At 39.6% G+C, this 16,407-nt stretch overlaps 1 protein-coding gene across 1 annotated transcript in view; it reads left to right on the top strand.

Moving 5' to 3' along the window:
* The window catches only part of robo2 (roundabout, axon guidance receptor, homolog 2 (Drosophila)), a 58,239-nt gene extending 42,071 nt beyond the window's left edge, over positions 1-16,168 (top strand). Inside the window, exons 13-19 of the mRNA XM_053647107.1 lie at positions 193-456; positions 2,253-2,485; positions 10,178-10,363; positions 10,886-11,044; positions 12,036-12,299; positions 13,885-14,085; positions 14,788-16,168. Coding sequence (XP_053503082.1) covers positions 193-456; positions 2,253-2,485; positions 10,178-10,363; positions 10,886-11,044; positions 12,036-12,299; positions 13,885-14,085; positions 14,788-14,789 — 1,309 coding nt within the window. The 3' untranslated portion in view covers positions 14,790-16,168. The remainder of the gene's footprint in view (positions 1-192; positions 457-2,252; positions 2,486-10,177; positions 10,364-10,885; positions 11,045-12,035; positions 12,300-13,884; positions 14,086-14,787) is intronic.
* Positions 16,169-16,407: the final 239 nt, after the last annotated feature.

The raw sequence follows: 16,407 nt of genomic DNA, 5'->3' as shown, positions 1-16,407 counted from the left end.
TATAGCAAGTTGCACTGTGTTTCCGGATATATGTCTGTTAATTAATAAAACTAATCCCGTCCAAATAGGGCTAACGTTAAACCATTCTTCATGGGTCTTGATGGATGTTGGGACTGTTTATTTTCTTTCTTTTTAACATCACTCTTTCACTCAGTCTCTGTCCCTGCGTGTGTGTCTTTTTCTGTGCCGTAGCTATGACAGTGATGGTTGGGGACACCCTCTGCCCATGCAGACGTACCTACACCAGGGACTGGAGGATGAGCTGGAGGAAGAGGAGGAGCGTGTGCCAACTCCACCCGTCCGCGGTGTGGCGTCGTCTCCGGCAGCCATGTCCTTCGGGAAGCAGTCCACGGCGACGCTGACTCCGTCCCCTCGAGACGAGATGCAGCCCATGCTGCACGGACATCTGGACGAGCTCGCGCGGCAGTACCAGCTGGACATGGCCAAGCAAACATGGTGAGGAGTCAGGACCATCATGGGATGTGTCGGGTTTTTTCCCTTCTTACGTTTGAAAACTGTTGATTTTACAGAAAATTATTCATATATGGGAATTTTATATGGTATTATTTCAGTCTGAAGTATTTACAGAAAAAAAATTATAAAACAACTATTTTCATCTTTATATTCATCCTTTCCTTTCTTTCATTTTTTCTCTTATGTTTCTTCTTTCTTTCTTTCTTTCTTTTTTCTTTCTTTCTTTTTCTTCTTTTTCTTTCCTGCTTTTGATTCTGCAATTTTTTCATTTCTTTCCTCCTTTTTTTCTTGTGTATGTTTTTGTTTTTGCCATCCTTTACTTTTTTCTTTCCATCATTCTTTCTTTTTTTCATTTATTTCCTTTATTTTGTTATTTCATTCTTTTTGTAAAAAATTCTTCCCTACTTTTTTCCTTCTTCCATTTCTTTCGTTCTTTTGTTTTTATTTGTCTTTCTGTCCTACATTTATTTTTTTTCCATTTTTTTTCTATCTGTAAGTTTTTGATTTTATCCTTCTTTAGTTGTTTCTTTCCATCGTTCTTCGCTTTTTCATTTAATTCCTTTATTTTGTCATTTCATTATTTTTTCAATTCTTTCCTACTTTTTTCTTCTTCCATTTCTTTCCTTCCTTTGTTTCTATTGTTTGTCCACTTATTTCCTTCTTTCTTTTCTTTCCTTCACTTACTTCTTCTGTTTCTCCTTCTTTTTTCATCTTTCATTTTTCCCCCCTTATTTCATTTCACTCCTTTATTTCTTTGCTTCTTTTGTTTCTTTCCTTTTTCCTTTCCATCTTTAATTTCTCTCATTTTTCTATTCCTCCGTGTACAATATTTGTGCATGGAAATGAAATATGAGCTCAATACAAAGGTCCAGACTGTAATTTATACCCCCCAAAAAAGTTCTTTCGATATATATATAAATATAGACTGCTCTCAGCCACATGGCCACGGCATTTAACTTCCTGGCAAAACCAATTAATCACAATCCTGTGGCTAATTTTCCAAACTTTTTCTTTAGACCTGGAGGGAAAAAAAATCAAAGGCCTGGAATTAATGCTAAAACCCTATTTAAAATCGTTCACTGGTGCATGTCAGTGCGGGCGTATAAACTATTCCTTTTTTATGGCTTTCATGCAAAGCAAATGAGCCACATGCTTCATCCTGTCCCTCAGTCATGAAAACTGGCACATATTCATTTCTGCACTTCCTCACGGGGAATAGGCTCCACTTGTCAAGAAGGAAATGTCATGTTACTTGAGTAATGACTATGTTGCTTCAAGTAAATCTTTGACAACAGAGAAGAGCCCATTATTATATTCAAATCCAGGCATAGCCGCATCAAAGATGGTCACATTGACACTCACGTACACACTAACACGCACACACTGGGCCTGTCAGCAGACCTGGCTGTTTAGGAGGTGACAGCCACGGTGTTAGCATGCCTGTGAAGTTTGGTATTGTGTCCTCCTCAGCTGCAATTAGTGGGGTCATTGTGTTAGCATGCAAAATGTAGCAGCGTTGAATTAGTCGAATTGTCCCAATTCATCTGAAGCTTGACGTGGAGTGTTCCAGGAATCGCAAATTTGCCGTGACAGATACCTCCTCCTCTACATGTTTCCCCATTCATCTCGCTGCGTCTCTTGACACCTTTTGTCTCTGGCTGACATCCTGTCTGAGCCCCCACTCAAATATGGAAATGTCTGGGCTTGGCTTGATGTGTGTGTGTGTGTGTGTGTGTGTGTGTGTGTGTGTGTTTGCTGATGGGTTTAATTTTCCACAGGCACATGCAGGGAGGCCCGTATCCTCCTCAAGCCCCTGCTCCTCCCGTGGGCTACATGTCCAGCACCCTCATGTCCGACATTGAAACAGATCTCGCTGACGAAGACGAGGATGATGATGAGGAGGAGGAGGAGGAGGAGGAAGATGAAGGTTACAAGATGTCACCACCGCCGCACCGGTGCATTGAAAACACACCAGGATCCAGCATGGACAACTTGGACAGCTCTGTAACAGGTGAGGTTCTCCGTCCATCCTCCATGATGCCATGGTGCAGAAATATTTTCAGGACAGAAGTAAACCCCTAATGCTTGCACAGCAGTATATAACCATTTTTTTTAGCATAGCCACTTGAATATTATTTTGCGCACCTAAACCGTAGAGTGCCAAAAAAAAAATCACAGTATGTTCCCCATAGTATAAGATAATTAAATACAACCCCAATTCCAAAAAAAATGGGACATGGTGTAAAATGTAAATAAAAACAGAATGCAATGATTTGCAAATTTCATAAACCTGTATATTGTTTACATAGTTAACCAATAGCTATACCATACTATACAATACAACTCTGTGGTTAACTACAGAATATTATGTTTTACTTACACCGTGATTATACTATACTATACTATACTATACTATACTATACAACTCTGTGGTTAACTACAGAATATTATGTTTTACTTACACCGTGATTATACTATACTATACTATACTATACAATACAACTCTGTGGTTAACTACAGAATATTATGTTTTACTTACACCGTGATTATACTATACTATACTATACTATACTATACAACTCTGTGGTTAACTACAGAATATTATGTTTTACTTACACCGTGATTATACTATACTATACTATACTATATGATACTATACTGTACTATACAACTCTGTGGTTAACTACAGAATATTATGTTTTACTTACACCGTGATTATGCTATTCTATACTATACTATACTATACTATACTATACTATACTATTCTACACTATACTATACTATACAATACAACTCTGTGGTTAACTACAGAATATTATAGTAGTGCTCTGGTACAGTATTATCATAGTGTAGTATGCACAGTGATTTTGCCATGGTACATCATGGTTATAATACACTATGCCATATACTACGTGACTCTATGGTTATACTAAACTATACTATTTTTAAATATACCACTCTGGTTTACAGTGGAACACTATGGTAGTACTCTGGTACAATATGATCATAGTGTAGTATACTGTGATTTTACTATGGTACATCATGGTTATAATATACTATACCATGGAACTCTGTGGTTATACAGTACTATACTGTAGAACACTGCTTATCCTGTGGTATACTATATATATTTTTAATGATATTTTATGATTTACTACATAATATTATGCTTTTACTGTGGTACAGTGTGATCATGCTTTAGTATACTGTGATTTTACTATGGTACGCCATGATTATACTAAACTATACTATGCAACTCTGTGGTTTACTACAGAACACTATACAGTAGTTATACTATAGTATTTTTTAATAGTCTTCAATGGTGTGCAATGGAACACTGCGGTGTTACTCTGGTACAGTATGATCAGAGTGTAGTATACTGTCATTTTACTTTTACTATACATCATGGTTATACTATACCACGGAACTCTACTATACTATGGACGAGTGTGGATAGTGTTATGGGTATTGTGATATATTTTTTATGGTACTCTGTGGTTTTGCGTTTGTAAAATCATATTCAAGTGTACATGCGCATCTTGTTATAAAAGTGGAAAATGATAAATGCAGCTCACAGTCTTACTCTACCAGAGGCATAGCTGTTTAATTTGTTTTTGTTTGTTTTTTTTTTTTTTATCTCAGCGATCTTTCTTTGCCCCATTTCAAGCAGTTTAATTCGGTGCAAATCCCCATGCTGGACTCTTGCATGAATTGGGACAAAAAGAAAAATCCAACTGACCTTCAGATTCAGGCAGAAAAAAAAAGTCCATTATGCATCAGATCCTGTGAGGGAGATCACAGCGCCCTTATCCAACCGCAGATCAAATTTCAGCTCAAACCCACACGCGGGTCAGAGATAAAACAACGGAAATAACAGCTTGCCAATTATCTCTAATCTAAAAAGCGACACATTGAACCTTATCGCTTTATGGTTGCATTGGCAATATTTTCCAGTAAGGGATTCGCAAATGTTTATGCATATTTATTCACACATAGCATTTAGTGATATCATTTTAAATACAAATGGGTTGTTTTTTTTGTTTTTTTTCACTTGTAACAATTCACACAACTTAAATCATATGAAAGGTTACAAAGGTTGCGGTTAGGGTTAGGGATATGGGTTAGAGATTGTGCACTTTCTTATATTTATTTGATATTGAATGAAATCCAACAACACCACCCTTGTTTGAATCCATACATATTTCTCAAGAGATTATTTGGTAAATTAATACTTTACCATATTTGCATGTGTTTGGAGGAAAGGAAGGCACACCTCATTCCTTTGTGAAAATGAGTGCGTTCAATTTAAATTGCGTTTGGTCAGGAAGTTGTTCAGGAATTCGGATTAATTAAAGAGATAAGAAAAGTCCATTTTTTTAAAAAAAGAAAAAAAAAAGGGAAATTGGGAAGACAGAATAAACAGTAAAGTAATGAAAATGAGAGAGAGAGAGCGAGAGAGCGAGAGAGAGAGGGAAATGAACAGAAAGAAAGGAAGACTGAGAGGAACTGGAACTGCATCGCGTGTATATTGCCACCCAGAAAAAAAATAATAAATTGGAACAAGTCTCACGTTCACCTATTTTCCCCGTTCCATCCAGAAAGAGTCATTTCCATTTTTACAACACATCGAAAAGGTTTTATGAGCCGTCTGTCATAGCGGACACGTGAAGGGTATGACGAGGGTATGAGACTGGAAACAAAGAGTCTCTTCTTCTCTGATCACAGAAACGAGGAAGTTTAAAAAAAAAAAAAAAACACCATGGCGTTACATTAAGACTGGAGTATATAGTAGTATATGTTTTGTCAAAATGCCTGACACACTTCATGCTCTTTTTCCGGCCCTTGGTGTATGCAATTTTCCGGACTGTTACCCTTATGGGTGAGGTATTTGATTTCAGGGACCACCTCGCGAGATCAGATTTATGAAAAACTGAGAAACAGAATGAAGGATTGGGTAAAGTTAAGAGAGAGAGAGAGAAGGTTAGGAACTGTAAAAGAAAGAGGGAGCGCTATATGAACGGAGAGCAAAAAGGCAGAGAAATTGGGAACTCGAGCTGGAGATAGGCTTGCTACTGTAGAGCTATGAGATGTACTTTTCTCTGAGACGAGATGGAGCGGTAGCTTTGCTGGCTTTGACAACTCTCTGTGCTGATATATTTACGGGAATAGAAGGTGAAGGCCTCGACCTAATCTACTGCATCTCCCTGCCACTGTGTTACTCTGCAAACACAACTATTTCCCTTTATCTCTACACCAGGCTGCCTCACTCCCAGCTCTCCTGACAGACGGAGAAAGACATCACAAGTACTTTTTTTTCTAACAGAGGTGTTGGAAACATTCTTCTGCTGGGAAAAAGGGAGTAAAAGTGTGTATGGATAAACTATACACTTGGTTAAAAAGGTTCTAATTGTTCCTCTGGGGAACCCAGAGTAGAGCTATTCCTTATTGTTTACTAAAGAATACTATGTTTTTGCTATAGTACAGTATGATTTACCAGGGTATATTATACCTTTATGGTAGTCTAATGTTTACCTACATACATACATTTATCCTGACATACTATGGCTATACTATAGTATGCTATGTGGGTTTTGTTGGTACTCTATTGTACTATACTGTGGTTTTACTATGGTACATTAAAATACTACTATATTGCACAATGCAGGTTTTACTACGGTACATTATAGTTCCATAACTATAGTATAATGTAGTGTTTTCTATTTTGTTTTTTTGTTTGTTTGTTATTTCTGCGAACTTTTCCCCATTTCAAGCGGAGGCAGACCTGCCAGGAGTGAGATGCAGTAGTCCAGTCTCGAAATGACAAGAGACTGAACCGGCACCTGGGTGCACCTACATCATGGTTTTACTATAGTACACAATTCTGCTATGATCCAGTTTGGTTCTACTATACTGTACTATACTATTGCTTTACTATGGAACACTATAGTTCTGCTACATTGTACTATATAATGGTTTGACTATGATACATTATCATTCTAATACATTGTAATATATTATGTCTTTAGTCTGGTGTACTTTAGTTCTGGTATATTACACTATACTATAATTCTACTATATCGTACTATGCTATGTTTTCACCGTGGTAGATTATTGTTATTCTATATATTAACAGGATATTTGTTTTGTCTTCTGAGAAAATTCATGAAGGTTCTCTGTGGAACTGAATTGAAGCCGGCCATGAATGTGGTCGGCTTCATTTAAGTATATTTTATCAGCCACTGTGCTTTATGAGCTTTGTAACGTCTCCAGTGAGCTCACTCCCAAACCGGCGTGATTGACCACATTCTCATAAATGCAGTCACATGACCCAGAGGCGACCGGATACGTCGACTCGTCAAGGGGAATAATTATGATGCTTAACGATATGCATATCAGGGGCAGGAGCCGGTATAAATCAGCTTTAGTGGCAGCAGGGTACTGGATGGCTTTTATGACCCAGATAACACGGCTTAGCCGAGCCCAGAATATTAACCATGCGCCGTTGGGATGTAAAAGCATCACTTCTGAATAGTTCAAACATGTGGCAAGATGTTTTCCATGTGGCATTGGTTCTTTGAAAGACTAGTTTATATTTATTGTAGAGAACGCTATACGTATTCGTACATACTGTATGGGTAACTCATCAGGAATTTGCTTTTCTACAATATCGCAAATGTTCTATATTTTTCCATTTAAATCAGAGGCTTGGTTTGTGATGTCACAAAAAAACAAAAAACACTCAGTGACATGAAATGATCAAGTCCAATATGCAGATTATTAGCAAATGCCACATAGAACCCAGGACCTTAAACTAATTTCTATAGTAATAGCTCATTCGCAGTAACATGCTGTTAGTTAATGAATTGAAACATATCATCGTTGATATGAAGTTTTCTGTGAGGCAGTGTTTGTTTAACAATTATGGAAGGAGCCTCCAGTGTCAGTTCTGTAACACTGATTTGGGAAAGTCTTCATGATTGGACGAGTTTACGCTTTACGGTTTCTTGCTAATGTAACAAGCTGCGTTGAGGGAATGACGTAAATGACAACAGGTACTAACTTGTTCCACATCTTTAAATGTAGCTATAAAAGGATAAAAAATGTCATCTTTGGTATAAGAGGAATACAATACTGTGCTATTATAGGAAATAAACTTCAGGGTGGTAACAGTAACTCCGTTTTGCTATGTTTACGAGGAAATATATTAGAAATAACGTTCCAAATGTTCAGTTAGCAGAGGTGTTGTTGTTGCTGTTGTTTTCAGCTGCTAACCTTATTTTCCACTAAAGCAGGAAGGAGAGCAGCACAGTATTTTGGAAATGCATTTAGCTGAGTCTCTATTAGTGATGACATCCTCTCGCAGGGTGTGTTAGTGGAGTGTGGGCTTTCATCGAGCTGCACTCTGTGTTTTTTCTGTGGAGTCTGTCCTTCTGATGTGGAGTAGCGCAGGGCCTCGGCACACACTTTGGCACCACACCTCATTCATTAAATTCAGTGTTGCTTTGTTGAAAGATGGGCTCAGGGGAAGCAATGATTTTTTTTTTTTTCAGTACCGAAACAAAGCTATGTGCCATTTTTGAGCAGAGACAGGAGGCGATTTAGCTTTCAGAGACGAGAGCTTTTCTTTCCTTAGTGCTGTTTCAATTTTCAAACAATATCTTGCTTTATGCTATTTCCTAAACCTAATTACTTCAAGCAAGTATTTTGTACTTGCTAAAATATTTCATTGTAGATAAACAGCTATGTATATTAAACCTGCACATGTAATCCTACTGTTAAGTGTGCCACAAATACTCTTTTTTTTCCCCCCTCCAAGATATATTTCTTTTTTTTTTTGCAACCCCCCCCCCCAAAAAAAAAAAAAAACAATAAGCAGCTAGTATGCTAAAAAACAAACAAACAAAAACAACAAGGAAATGCAGGAAAGCATCTCTTAGATGCCAGAAAATAGGCTAGTCTGCAGTTGTTTGTTCGCTCGTGCCAGTTTTCTTTCTTGAACAGAAAGATGTCTCGGTCTTTTGGTGTAAATATAATACTCACTGCAAAATCTTCAATAAGGAGTTTAAAACTGATACTGTGCCATGAGAAGGCATAAAGTCAAATTCATGTCTATGGTAACAGCTTTAAACACTTGCTATGGTATATCTGGGCCTGATATTTGTATATCTCTTAACAAAATGAAGAACTTTAGCCAGATTGAGTTGATTCAGATGTTTGTTTGCACACAGATATTTAAAATTTTTCAGTTTTATTTTATTTGTATAGCGCTTTTAACAATGGACATTGTCTCAAAGCAGCTTTACAGAAACATATAAACACAGGATAGAGATTGTAAGTGTGTGGATTTATCCCTATTGAGTGAGCCGGTGGTGACGGTGGTGAGGAAAAACTCCCTGAGATGATACGAGGAGGAAACCTTGAGAGGAACCAGACTCAGAAGGGAACCCGTCCTCATCTGGGTAACGACGGATAGTGTGAGAGTAAAAGAAAGTTCGTTATGGTTTTATATGAAGTCTGTTTGTTGAACTAGTCCACTGTTCACTAAAGGAGACCTGAGTGTAAAACTGCATGTGGTAATTGCAGTCCCAAGGACATCGCAGCAACCGTAGTCCCAGCAACCACAGCGAGAACGTCCATGTGGAATTGAGGTCCAGAACCATTTCTATGGTACTTAGACTCGAAACTCGAAATTATCACTGGTTACGTTTACATGCACATCAATATTCTGATATTAATCCGAATTTGATTAGTACCGAGACATGTAAACACCCGCAATCCGATTACCCGATTCACATTAAGACAATATTCCGATTCCCATAATTCCGATTCCCATCCCTGGAATCTATGCTCATGCTCATGGATATATGCTCATATTTAGATACTTAGCTGTAGGCTAGGTATTTAGAAATGGCAGCTCAGGCATACTTATAACAACCACGTAAACTGGAATATTCCGATGCCTGTACACATATAAACATCGTATTCGGAATATGGCTGCAGCCCAAATATAGACCTTAAATGGAATCTGATATGCATGTAAACATAGTCAATGATTCAGAGTCAACGATTGCAGTAAATTGATTGATTAAATGAGTCATGTCATCAGTTCACTAATCAGACCAAAGGGGGTAAATATATATTTATATATATATATATATATATATTTTATGTGTGAGAACTCTCCTCTTTTTGAGCCATTGTCTCTAGCCCTGTAACTAGTTCCTGATCCGATCAGACTTCAGTTAAATAATTTACATAAACACGTGTGATGGAATAAAAAACAACGGATGATCTTTTACAGAATGGCTCATGGTTAGAAAACTTGAGTTGCTGAAATCCAGCCAGTCTGCATTGCTTCTTCTACTGCGTTTCCTCAAGTACTTGAATTAGTCTGTTGAAATATTTTGCTGGATCCACATCCAGACCATGGTCCAGCTGATGACCCCTGGACTAGGAACTATACAGCAGCCTGTTCTTCTAGCAAATATTAATAAATTTCTTGATATTATTTCCAACTCAGATTGGACCAGTGGTTTGTTGATAATAGGTACTGCACCAGACTGATATAAATGTATGCCTCTTCAGAACGTAGAGTATAAATTCAGCCGTGAGCTGTAGCTCTGTAAATGCACACACTCGCTCTGTTGCTAGAATAAAGTGAGTAAGTATGGTAAACTCATTTCATTGCGGCTGCTGCTTGTAGGATCCATGGTGAATGGGTGGGGCTCGGCATCGGAGGAGGACGACCGGCCCTTTTCCAGCCACAGGTCCAGTGCAGGGAGCTCCTCCGACGGCTCTCTGTTCACCCACTGCAGCTTTGCCCGTGCGTTGGCAGCGGCCGCCGATAAGGCAGGCTACCGCCTGGATGGCACCAGCCTCACCAAGAGAGGTTTGTCTGTCTGTCTGTGGTGAAGGGACATGGTGGATTTTAACCATTTCATAAAGACAGCGCTGTCTTCTTTCCTCACTGGCTGCTTTGATTCATCGCTTTTGAATTTCTCAGATTCTTGGCTAGTGGGTTGGTGATGGTACTAACACACTGATCGATGCTGCAATCATATTCGAAGTGTGTTTAAAGCTGACCTCTGGGAGATGAGCATGGCACAAGTGGGTTACATTAACACAAAATTAAAAGGGACTGTTTTGCTATTCTTTTTGTAGCCGCTTGACTTGGCTCTTATTGACTCTTGACAGTGGCCCTGATGATAATCACTGCTTCCGTGGCGTCCATTTCACCTTCTCAAAAGTGCTCGATGGCACGTTTTGGTTTTTCTGCTACGAACTATCAAGGATGGTGATTCATCCGGATAGTTCTCATTTTCCTAATACTTGCTGAACAAACATAGCTCTCCATCACCTTAGACCAGCGGTACATCTTAATCATAACCACGGTTCTGTTCCCCTCTTACAGATCAATGCCTGGCCCTGAGGGCTCGCCCAGCCAGTCCGTTCTCTACAGACGGCAGCACTGTGGGGACGCACAGCCTCGGCCACCAGCGGGCAGCACGGCCCACTCGCAAAAACAGAGGACCAGGTACGGCTGTGCACCGCAGGGATGCTAATGCTGATGGTAAGACCTGACACTGGACCACTTTTGAGGGGTTTGACCCAGTGGTGTAGCCAGGAATTACATTTCAGGGGGATTGATTTAAGAAACATGCTAAATACAACAATAAAATTACGTGCTGGTTTTTCAGAATTTGTCACTTAATTATTATTAGAGCATAAATTAGACAAGTTTACTGGTTTAGCCGCTGAAAACTTTAGTTTCACTGATGGGGAAAGTATATATCCAGGTAAAGGCATCCTGCAAATGTGTCAGTCGATCTGAAAGTCCTTACCTTTTCTGAAACACTGCTGATTTAGGAGGAAAAGGATCATCTGCTTTCTTTGTTGGAATTGAACTGAAGAAATCTTTTTATTTATAATTTAAAATTTTTTTTTTAAATAATTACACACCCACCAGAATCCAATAATTAAATGTCACTATTTTGTACGTATAAGTTTAGCTCCCCGCTCCTTTTCAGTTTGAGATATTATTTATTTTAAAATATGAAAAAATAAAATAAAATAAAATATTTCTCGAAAATATTCGATTTTCTGGCACTTTATGAGCAAAACTGTATATATCATGAAACATATTGCGTTTCCTAAAAACATCTTTGAGAATTGTGATCTGATATTTTTTGTCATATTGCCTCTAACGCCTCCAACGCCTCCAACGCCTCCAGCCCTAACTATGGCTCTGATTAGACCAGATACCAAAGATTGAAACATGTGGATCTGGATAAGCCTTGGCAATGTGTTAAAGTGCAAGGAGCTAGTTAGCATATTCATTGATTAGCTCATTTGAAGTGGTCTGTCTGTATTCAAATTGAAACGTCAAGGGCATTGCATCTTTTTACCTGTTTAAAAACATGACCCTGCCCATTATTCCTCAACTGAGTTACACTTCTAATAACCTCATGTCACCCTTTTATAAAGCTTGGAGGAATTACTGTAGAGGTTATTGGAAGTCTGTCCATGTTATAATCCTGCTATCGCTGTTGTGTGTCTGTCAGACCTACCTCCACCTCCAGAGCCCCCGCCGTGCCAGGGCCTGCGTGCCCAGGGGCCGAGGAGCGTAGGAAACGTAGGCAGCCCTGGAGAACAGAAGGCCTCGTCTCTGGAGAGGCAGCATATGGCTGGCCGGGATGAGGTGAAGAGCTCTCTGGAGAGGCAGACACGTACGTCTCTGGAGCGCCACAGACATGGCCAAGAACGACTCGGCTCCATGGAGAGAGCGGACGAGGCCAGGAGAGCACAGAAGAACGGCCCTGTTTCAGGTACCAACAGAAATAGGATCATACTTTCTATCCATTTATGGTTACATTTAATGTCATGGAACGTCTATGGAACAAGTACCTGTGATCACAGCTATAATCAGCCATTCCCTTCCCATCTCCCATTCTCTTGAAGCTAATAATACATCAAATATGCAGCTTGTTACTGAGAAACAACAAAGCGTTCTAACCTGAAGAGTTTCCCATCGAGAAAGTCTTTAGTCTGTTACAAAGCGCTGACACTGGAGACTCCTTCCATCCATGGAAGGTGACCCATTTGTGACCCGTTTATGTGGAGTGTCCACCATACAACTCCCTGTGAATGAGCCGTTACTACAGAAACAATCCACACCTTAAAATGAGACCCAAATAAGACCCATAGACCAGTCAGAAGTCTGGTATTTCAGTCTCTGAAACAATCGGACAAACATGGACCTTTTTCAGTCACAACCATGGAGACGCTCTATGTAAAAATCAGAATAGTCATCGCGCTACATTTGTAGAGGCGTGCGTACGAGCTTCAAAATAAAAGCCTGCACACAACTGTGGGGAAACCGTGTCAGTAGTTCCTTATTACATCGATTAGTAAGCTTTATTTTGGATGTAGTGATGCCAAAAGCCTTGGACATCATATTTATCTTTCATTTTTGGATGGAAAACCGTTTATTAACCGTTTATAATGAATCATGATGACGTTTTATTGCAAAAGTACAGATTGTGCTGAAATTATTCTGTGAAATGTGATGGCACAAGCTTCAATTATATACAGTATTTACATGAGCAAATAAACAGACCAACATACAAATGAATAAATTAATAAAACATTCGGTTCTGTTTAAGGCTAACTCAGCCTTAGAGTCAGCCTTAAACGTTTTCTCGAATCACATCTTTCACCCCCAAACCCCCCCCCCCCAAAAAAAACCCGCAAATTTTGAAACTCATCACGCTTTACTACTTTCTCAATTTCAATGAAGAAAAAGAAAAAAAAAAGAACTGAATAATTGCCATTGTCACTGAATCAAATCCTCAGCATTGTTCAGTGGAGACTCGGATCTATTCAAACGTCACAATGAAATGCAATTAACATTCTCATTCCGCTTGACGTTTTCTACCAGTTTTCTCGCTGCTGTGTATGGTTCAAAGTCTGGAGCTAATCAAGCGAGGTATGAGCAAGTGGTCAAAGTTCAGAGCTAAGAAAGCTAAACTTTTCAGCTCAGTGTGATCACTAGGAGACCGGCAACTCCAGATGTGACCCTGGTGTTCAATTAGAAAGCCTGCTGTGAGCAGAAAGGACCTGTAGACCGACTTCTTGCCTCCAGCTGCAGACAACATGGAGGCACAGAACAGATGTGCTGTAATCATTTCACCCACACATACACACACAGCAAATCAGCCTCCTCGGCCGTCTGTGAGATCATTAAGTTCACCCGCTTGAAAGGTCGGAGAGAGTGGGTAGTCATGGTTAGGCTTTTGGTAACAAGTCTAACAAGGTCTCCAACTGGTGTTGCACTCGTTTCTCGTGATGTTCCCTTCTTTTCAGAACACTAACGGGGTCTGTTTTTTGGTTTTCCTGTATGTTGTTGTCCAGAAGAGGCCATGCTACCCTATAGCAAACCATCGTTCCCATCCCCTGGGGGTCACAGTTCATCTGGAACCACGTCCTCCAAAGGATCGACGGGTCCTCGTAAAGGAGAGGGGTCACGAGGTCAGCACCAGCGCTCCAACGCCGAGCACGGCGACTCCGGCTACATCGGGACCAACGGCCAGGGACAGTACTCCGGAGAGTTATGTAAGTCACTCTTATTCACTCTGGACATCTGTCGAGTTCTCAAATCGTTTCTATAACAGCAGCGAATCACATCACATGTTTATGTTAATGCACTCGTTATATATTAATACGTCATTGTTTCCATAGTAACGGCTCACTTACGGGGTCTTGGGCAGTGGACGCTTCAGATAAACAGATTAATGGAAAAAAAAAAAACGTGTGTAATCATTTATACGTTTGTAAGTAAGGAGGTATTTAGTTACCGTTTATGGAAGGAGTCTCCAGTGTTAGCGCTTTGTCAAAAAAAGTAAAAAAAATGGAGCTGCGTAATCGGAAAGATCATCAGAAAGCTGATTCAGAACAAAAACCGTGCAGTAATCTATATGAAAACGGGAAATTCAGGATCAAACCACAGTGTATTTTTCTTCTGTCACATTCACAAATCATGATGTCTACTTTTATTATTATTATTATTATTATTATTATTATTATTATTATTATTATTGTTGTTGTTGTTGTTGTTATTCTTATTAATTTTTATTTTAAAAAATTCTGTGTACTGCTTATTTTGTGTACAGCGCTTTGAGAAGCTGCTTTTAAAGGCGCTTTATAAAATAAAGTGTATTATTATTATTATTATTATTATTATTATTATTATCATGACCTGATGCTCAGTTGTTGCTTTGAGACTTAATCAGGGGTTTGCTTCGTGTTTTCTGACAGAGTGAGAAGCTGTGGATCGAAGCTGGAATTTAAAAAACAAAAAAGAAAACGCTTTTTCCTGCTTCGGAGACGCCTCGGAGAGCCGCTCGGCGCAACGGACTGGCGTCAGAAGGAAGAACCGATCCCACAGAAGGTGAAGACGGAAACGACGTATTGTAAATGTGATGTAAAGACAGACAGTCCCGCGATGTTGATTTTGATGTTTTCTGTCCTTTTTTCAAGAACAAATGAAATACTTTCAAACACTTCAATACTGACAGCCATTCATCCAGAGAAGAAGAAGAAAAAAATGTTTAAAAAAAAAAAACCGAAGAAGAATCTCATTTTGAGTCTTTTAGTGAACTGGGGGGAAAAAAGGGGGAACACATTTCCTGTAAATATGAGATTTCTCATTGAAAATCGTTATTGCATGGCTATGCAAGCCGGATTCCGTTCGCTCACGTCTTCATTTGTAGTATATGTGGATTGAAATTTGAAATTTGGCAGGCCGTGGTGCCATAACGATTTCATGGATTTCTTCATCCGTCTGTCGTTTTTTTTGTTTGTTTGTTTGTTTGTTTGTTTAATTGTTGTTATTATCGGAACGATTTTCTTTTGCACTGCAATTTTGGTGAAAAGCACAAAAATAAATAAATAAATAAAACATCGCTCCCGCTGACATGAAGCACCGGGGGAGAGGAGATTATATGATGACGAGTTGCTGTACTGTAATTAGAGGAAAAAGAAAAAAATTATATAGCCATGTACAGAGATATATTAAACTAGGCCTGTGTGTTCAGTGCAGGGTTTGTGGAGAGGCTTCGAGGTGTTATTTGCAGCAAAGGGGTTTTTCTGAGGCTATGACGGAGAGACAGGAAACATGCCTGAATAAACCTTTTTGAATAAACTTCAAATCCAAAAAGTTCAAATACACCACTGAGCCAAAACGTTATTACCGCCTGCCTAATATGCCGTCGGTCCTCCACGTGCCGCCAAAACAGCTCCGAGCTGCTGAGGCATGAACTCTGCAAGACCTCTGAAGGTGTGCTGTGGTTTCTGGCACCAAGACGTTAGCAGCAGAGCCTTTACGTCGTGGAGCACTGCGGATCGGATTTGTTTTTCCGGCACGTTCCACAGATTGAGATCTAAGGAATTCGGAGGCCGGGGCAACACCTTGAACTCTTTGTTGTGTTCCTTAAACCGTTCCTGAACCCTTTCCTGGTCCTCAGTGATGCGTATGTTGGTGGTGTGTGTCAATCTGACGTCCACATGAATGCCCAGACCAGAACATTGCTCAAAACATCACACTGGCTTGTATTCTTCCTACAGTGCCATCCTGGTGCCATCTCTTCCCCAGGTAAACGCAACAAACATACTCTGCCCTCCACGTGGAAACAGGGCTCATCTTCCATTGCTCCAAGGTCCAGTCGCTCAGGTCTGTACACCTGCCCATTTCCCCCGGGTTCGACTACGAGAACCGACTTACTGTTCGCTTACTATCTAATTCATCCCAGACCTTGACATGAGTGGTCATGATGTTTTAGCTCATTGGTGTATCATAACAGAACGAACGTCATTGAGTCACGTAACACTCAGCTCGCCGCTGTTCTTCATTGTTTGCTCGTTTGTGTATGACGGTCT

This window comes from Ictalurus furcatus, chromosome 17 (assembly GCF_023375685.1).
Source record: "Ictalurus furcatus strain D&B chromosome 17, Billie_1.0, whole genome shotgun sequence".
Classification (NCBI taxonomy): domain Eukaryota; kingdom Metazoa; phylum Chordata; class Actinopteri; order Siluriformes; family Ictaluridae; genus Ictalurus; species Ictalurus furcatus.
Note: the sequence above shows the minus strand (reverse complement) of the source record. Positions and strands in the feature narration are given on the sequence as shown.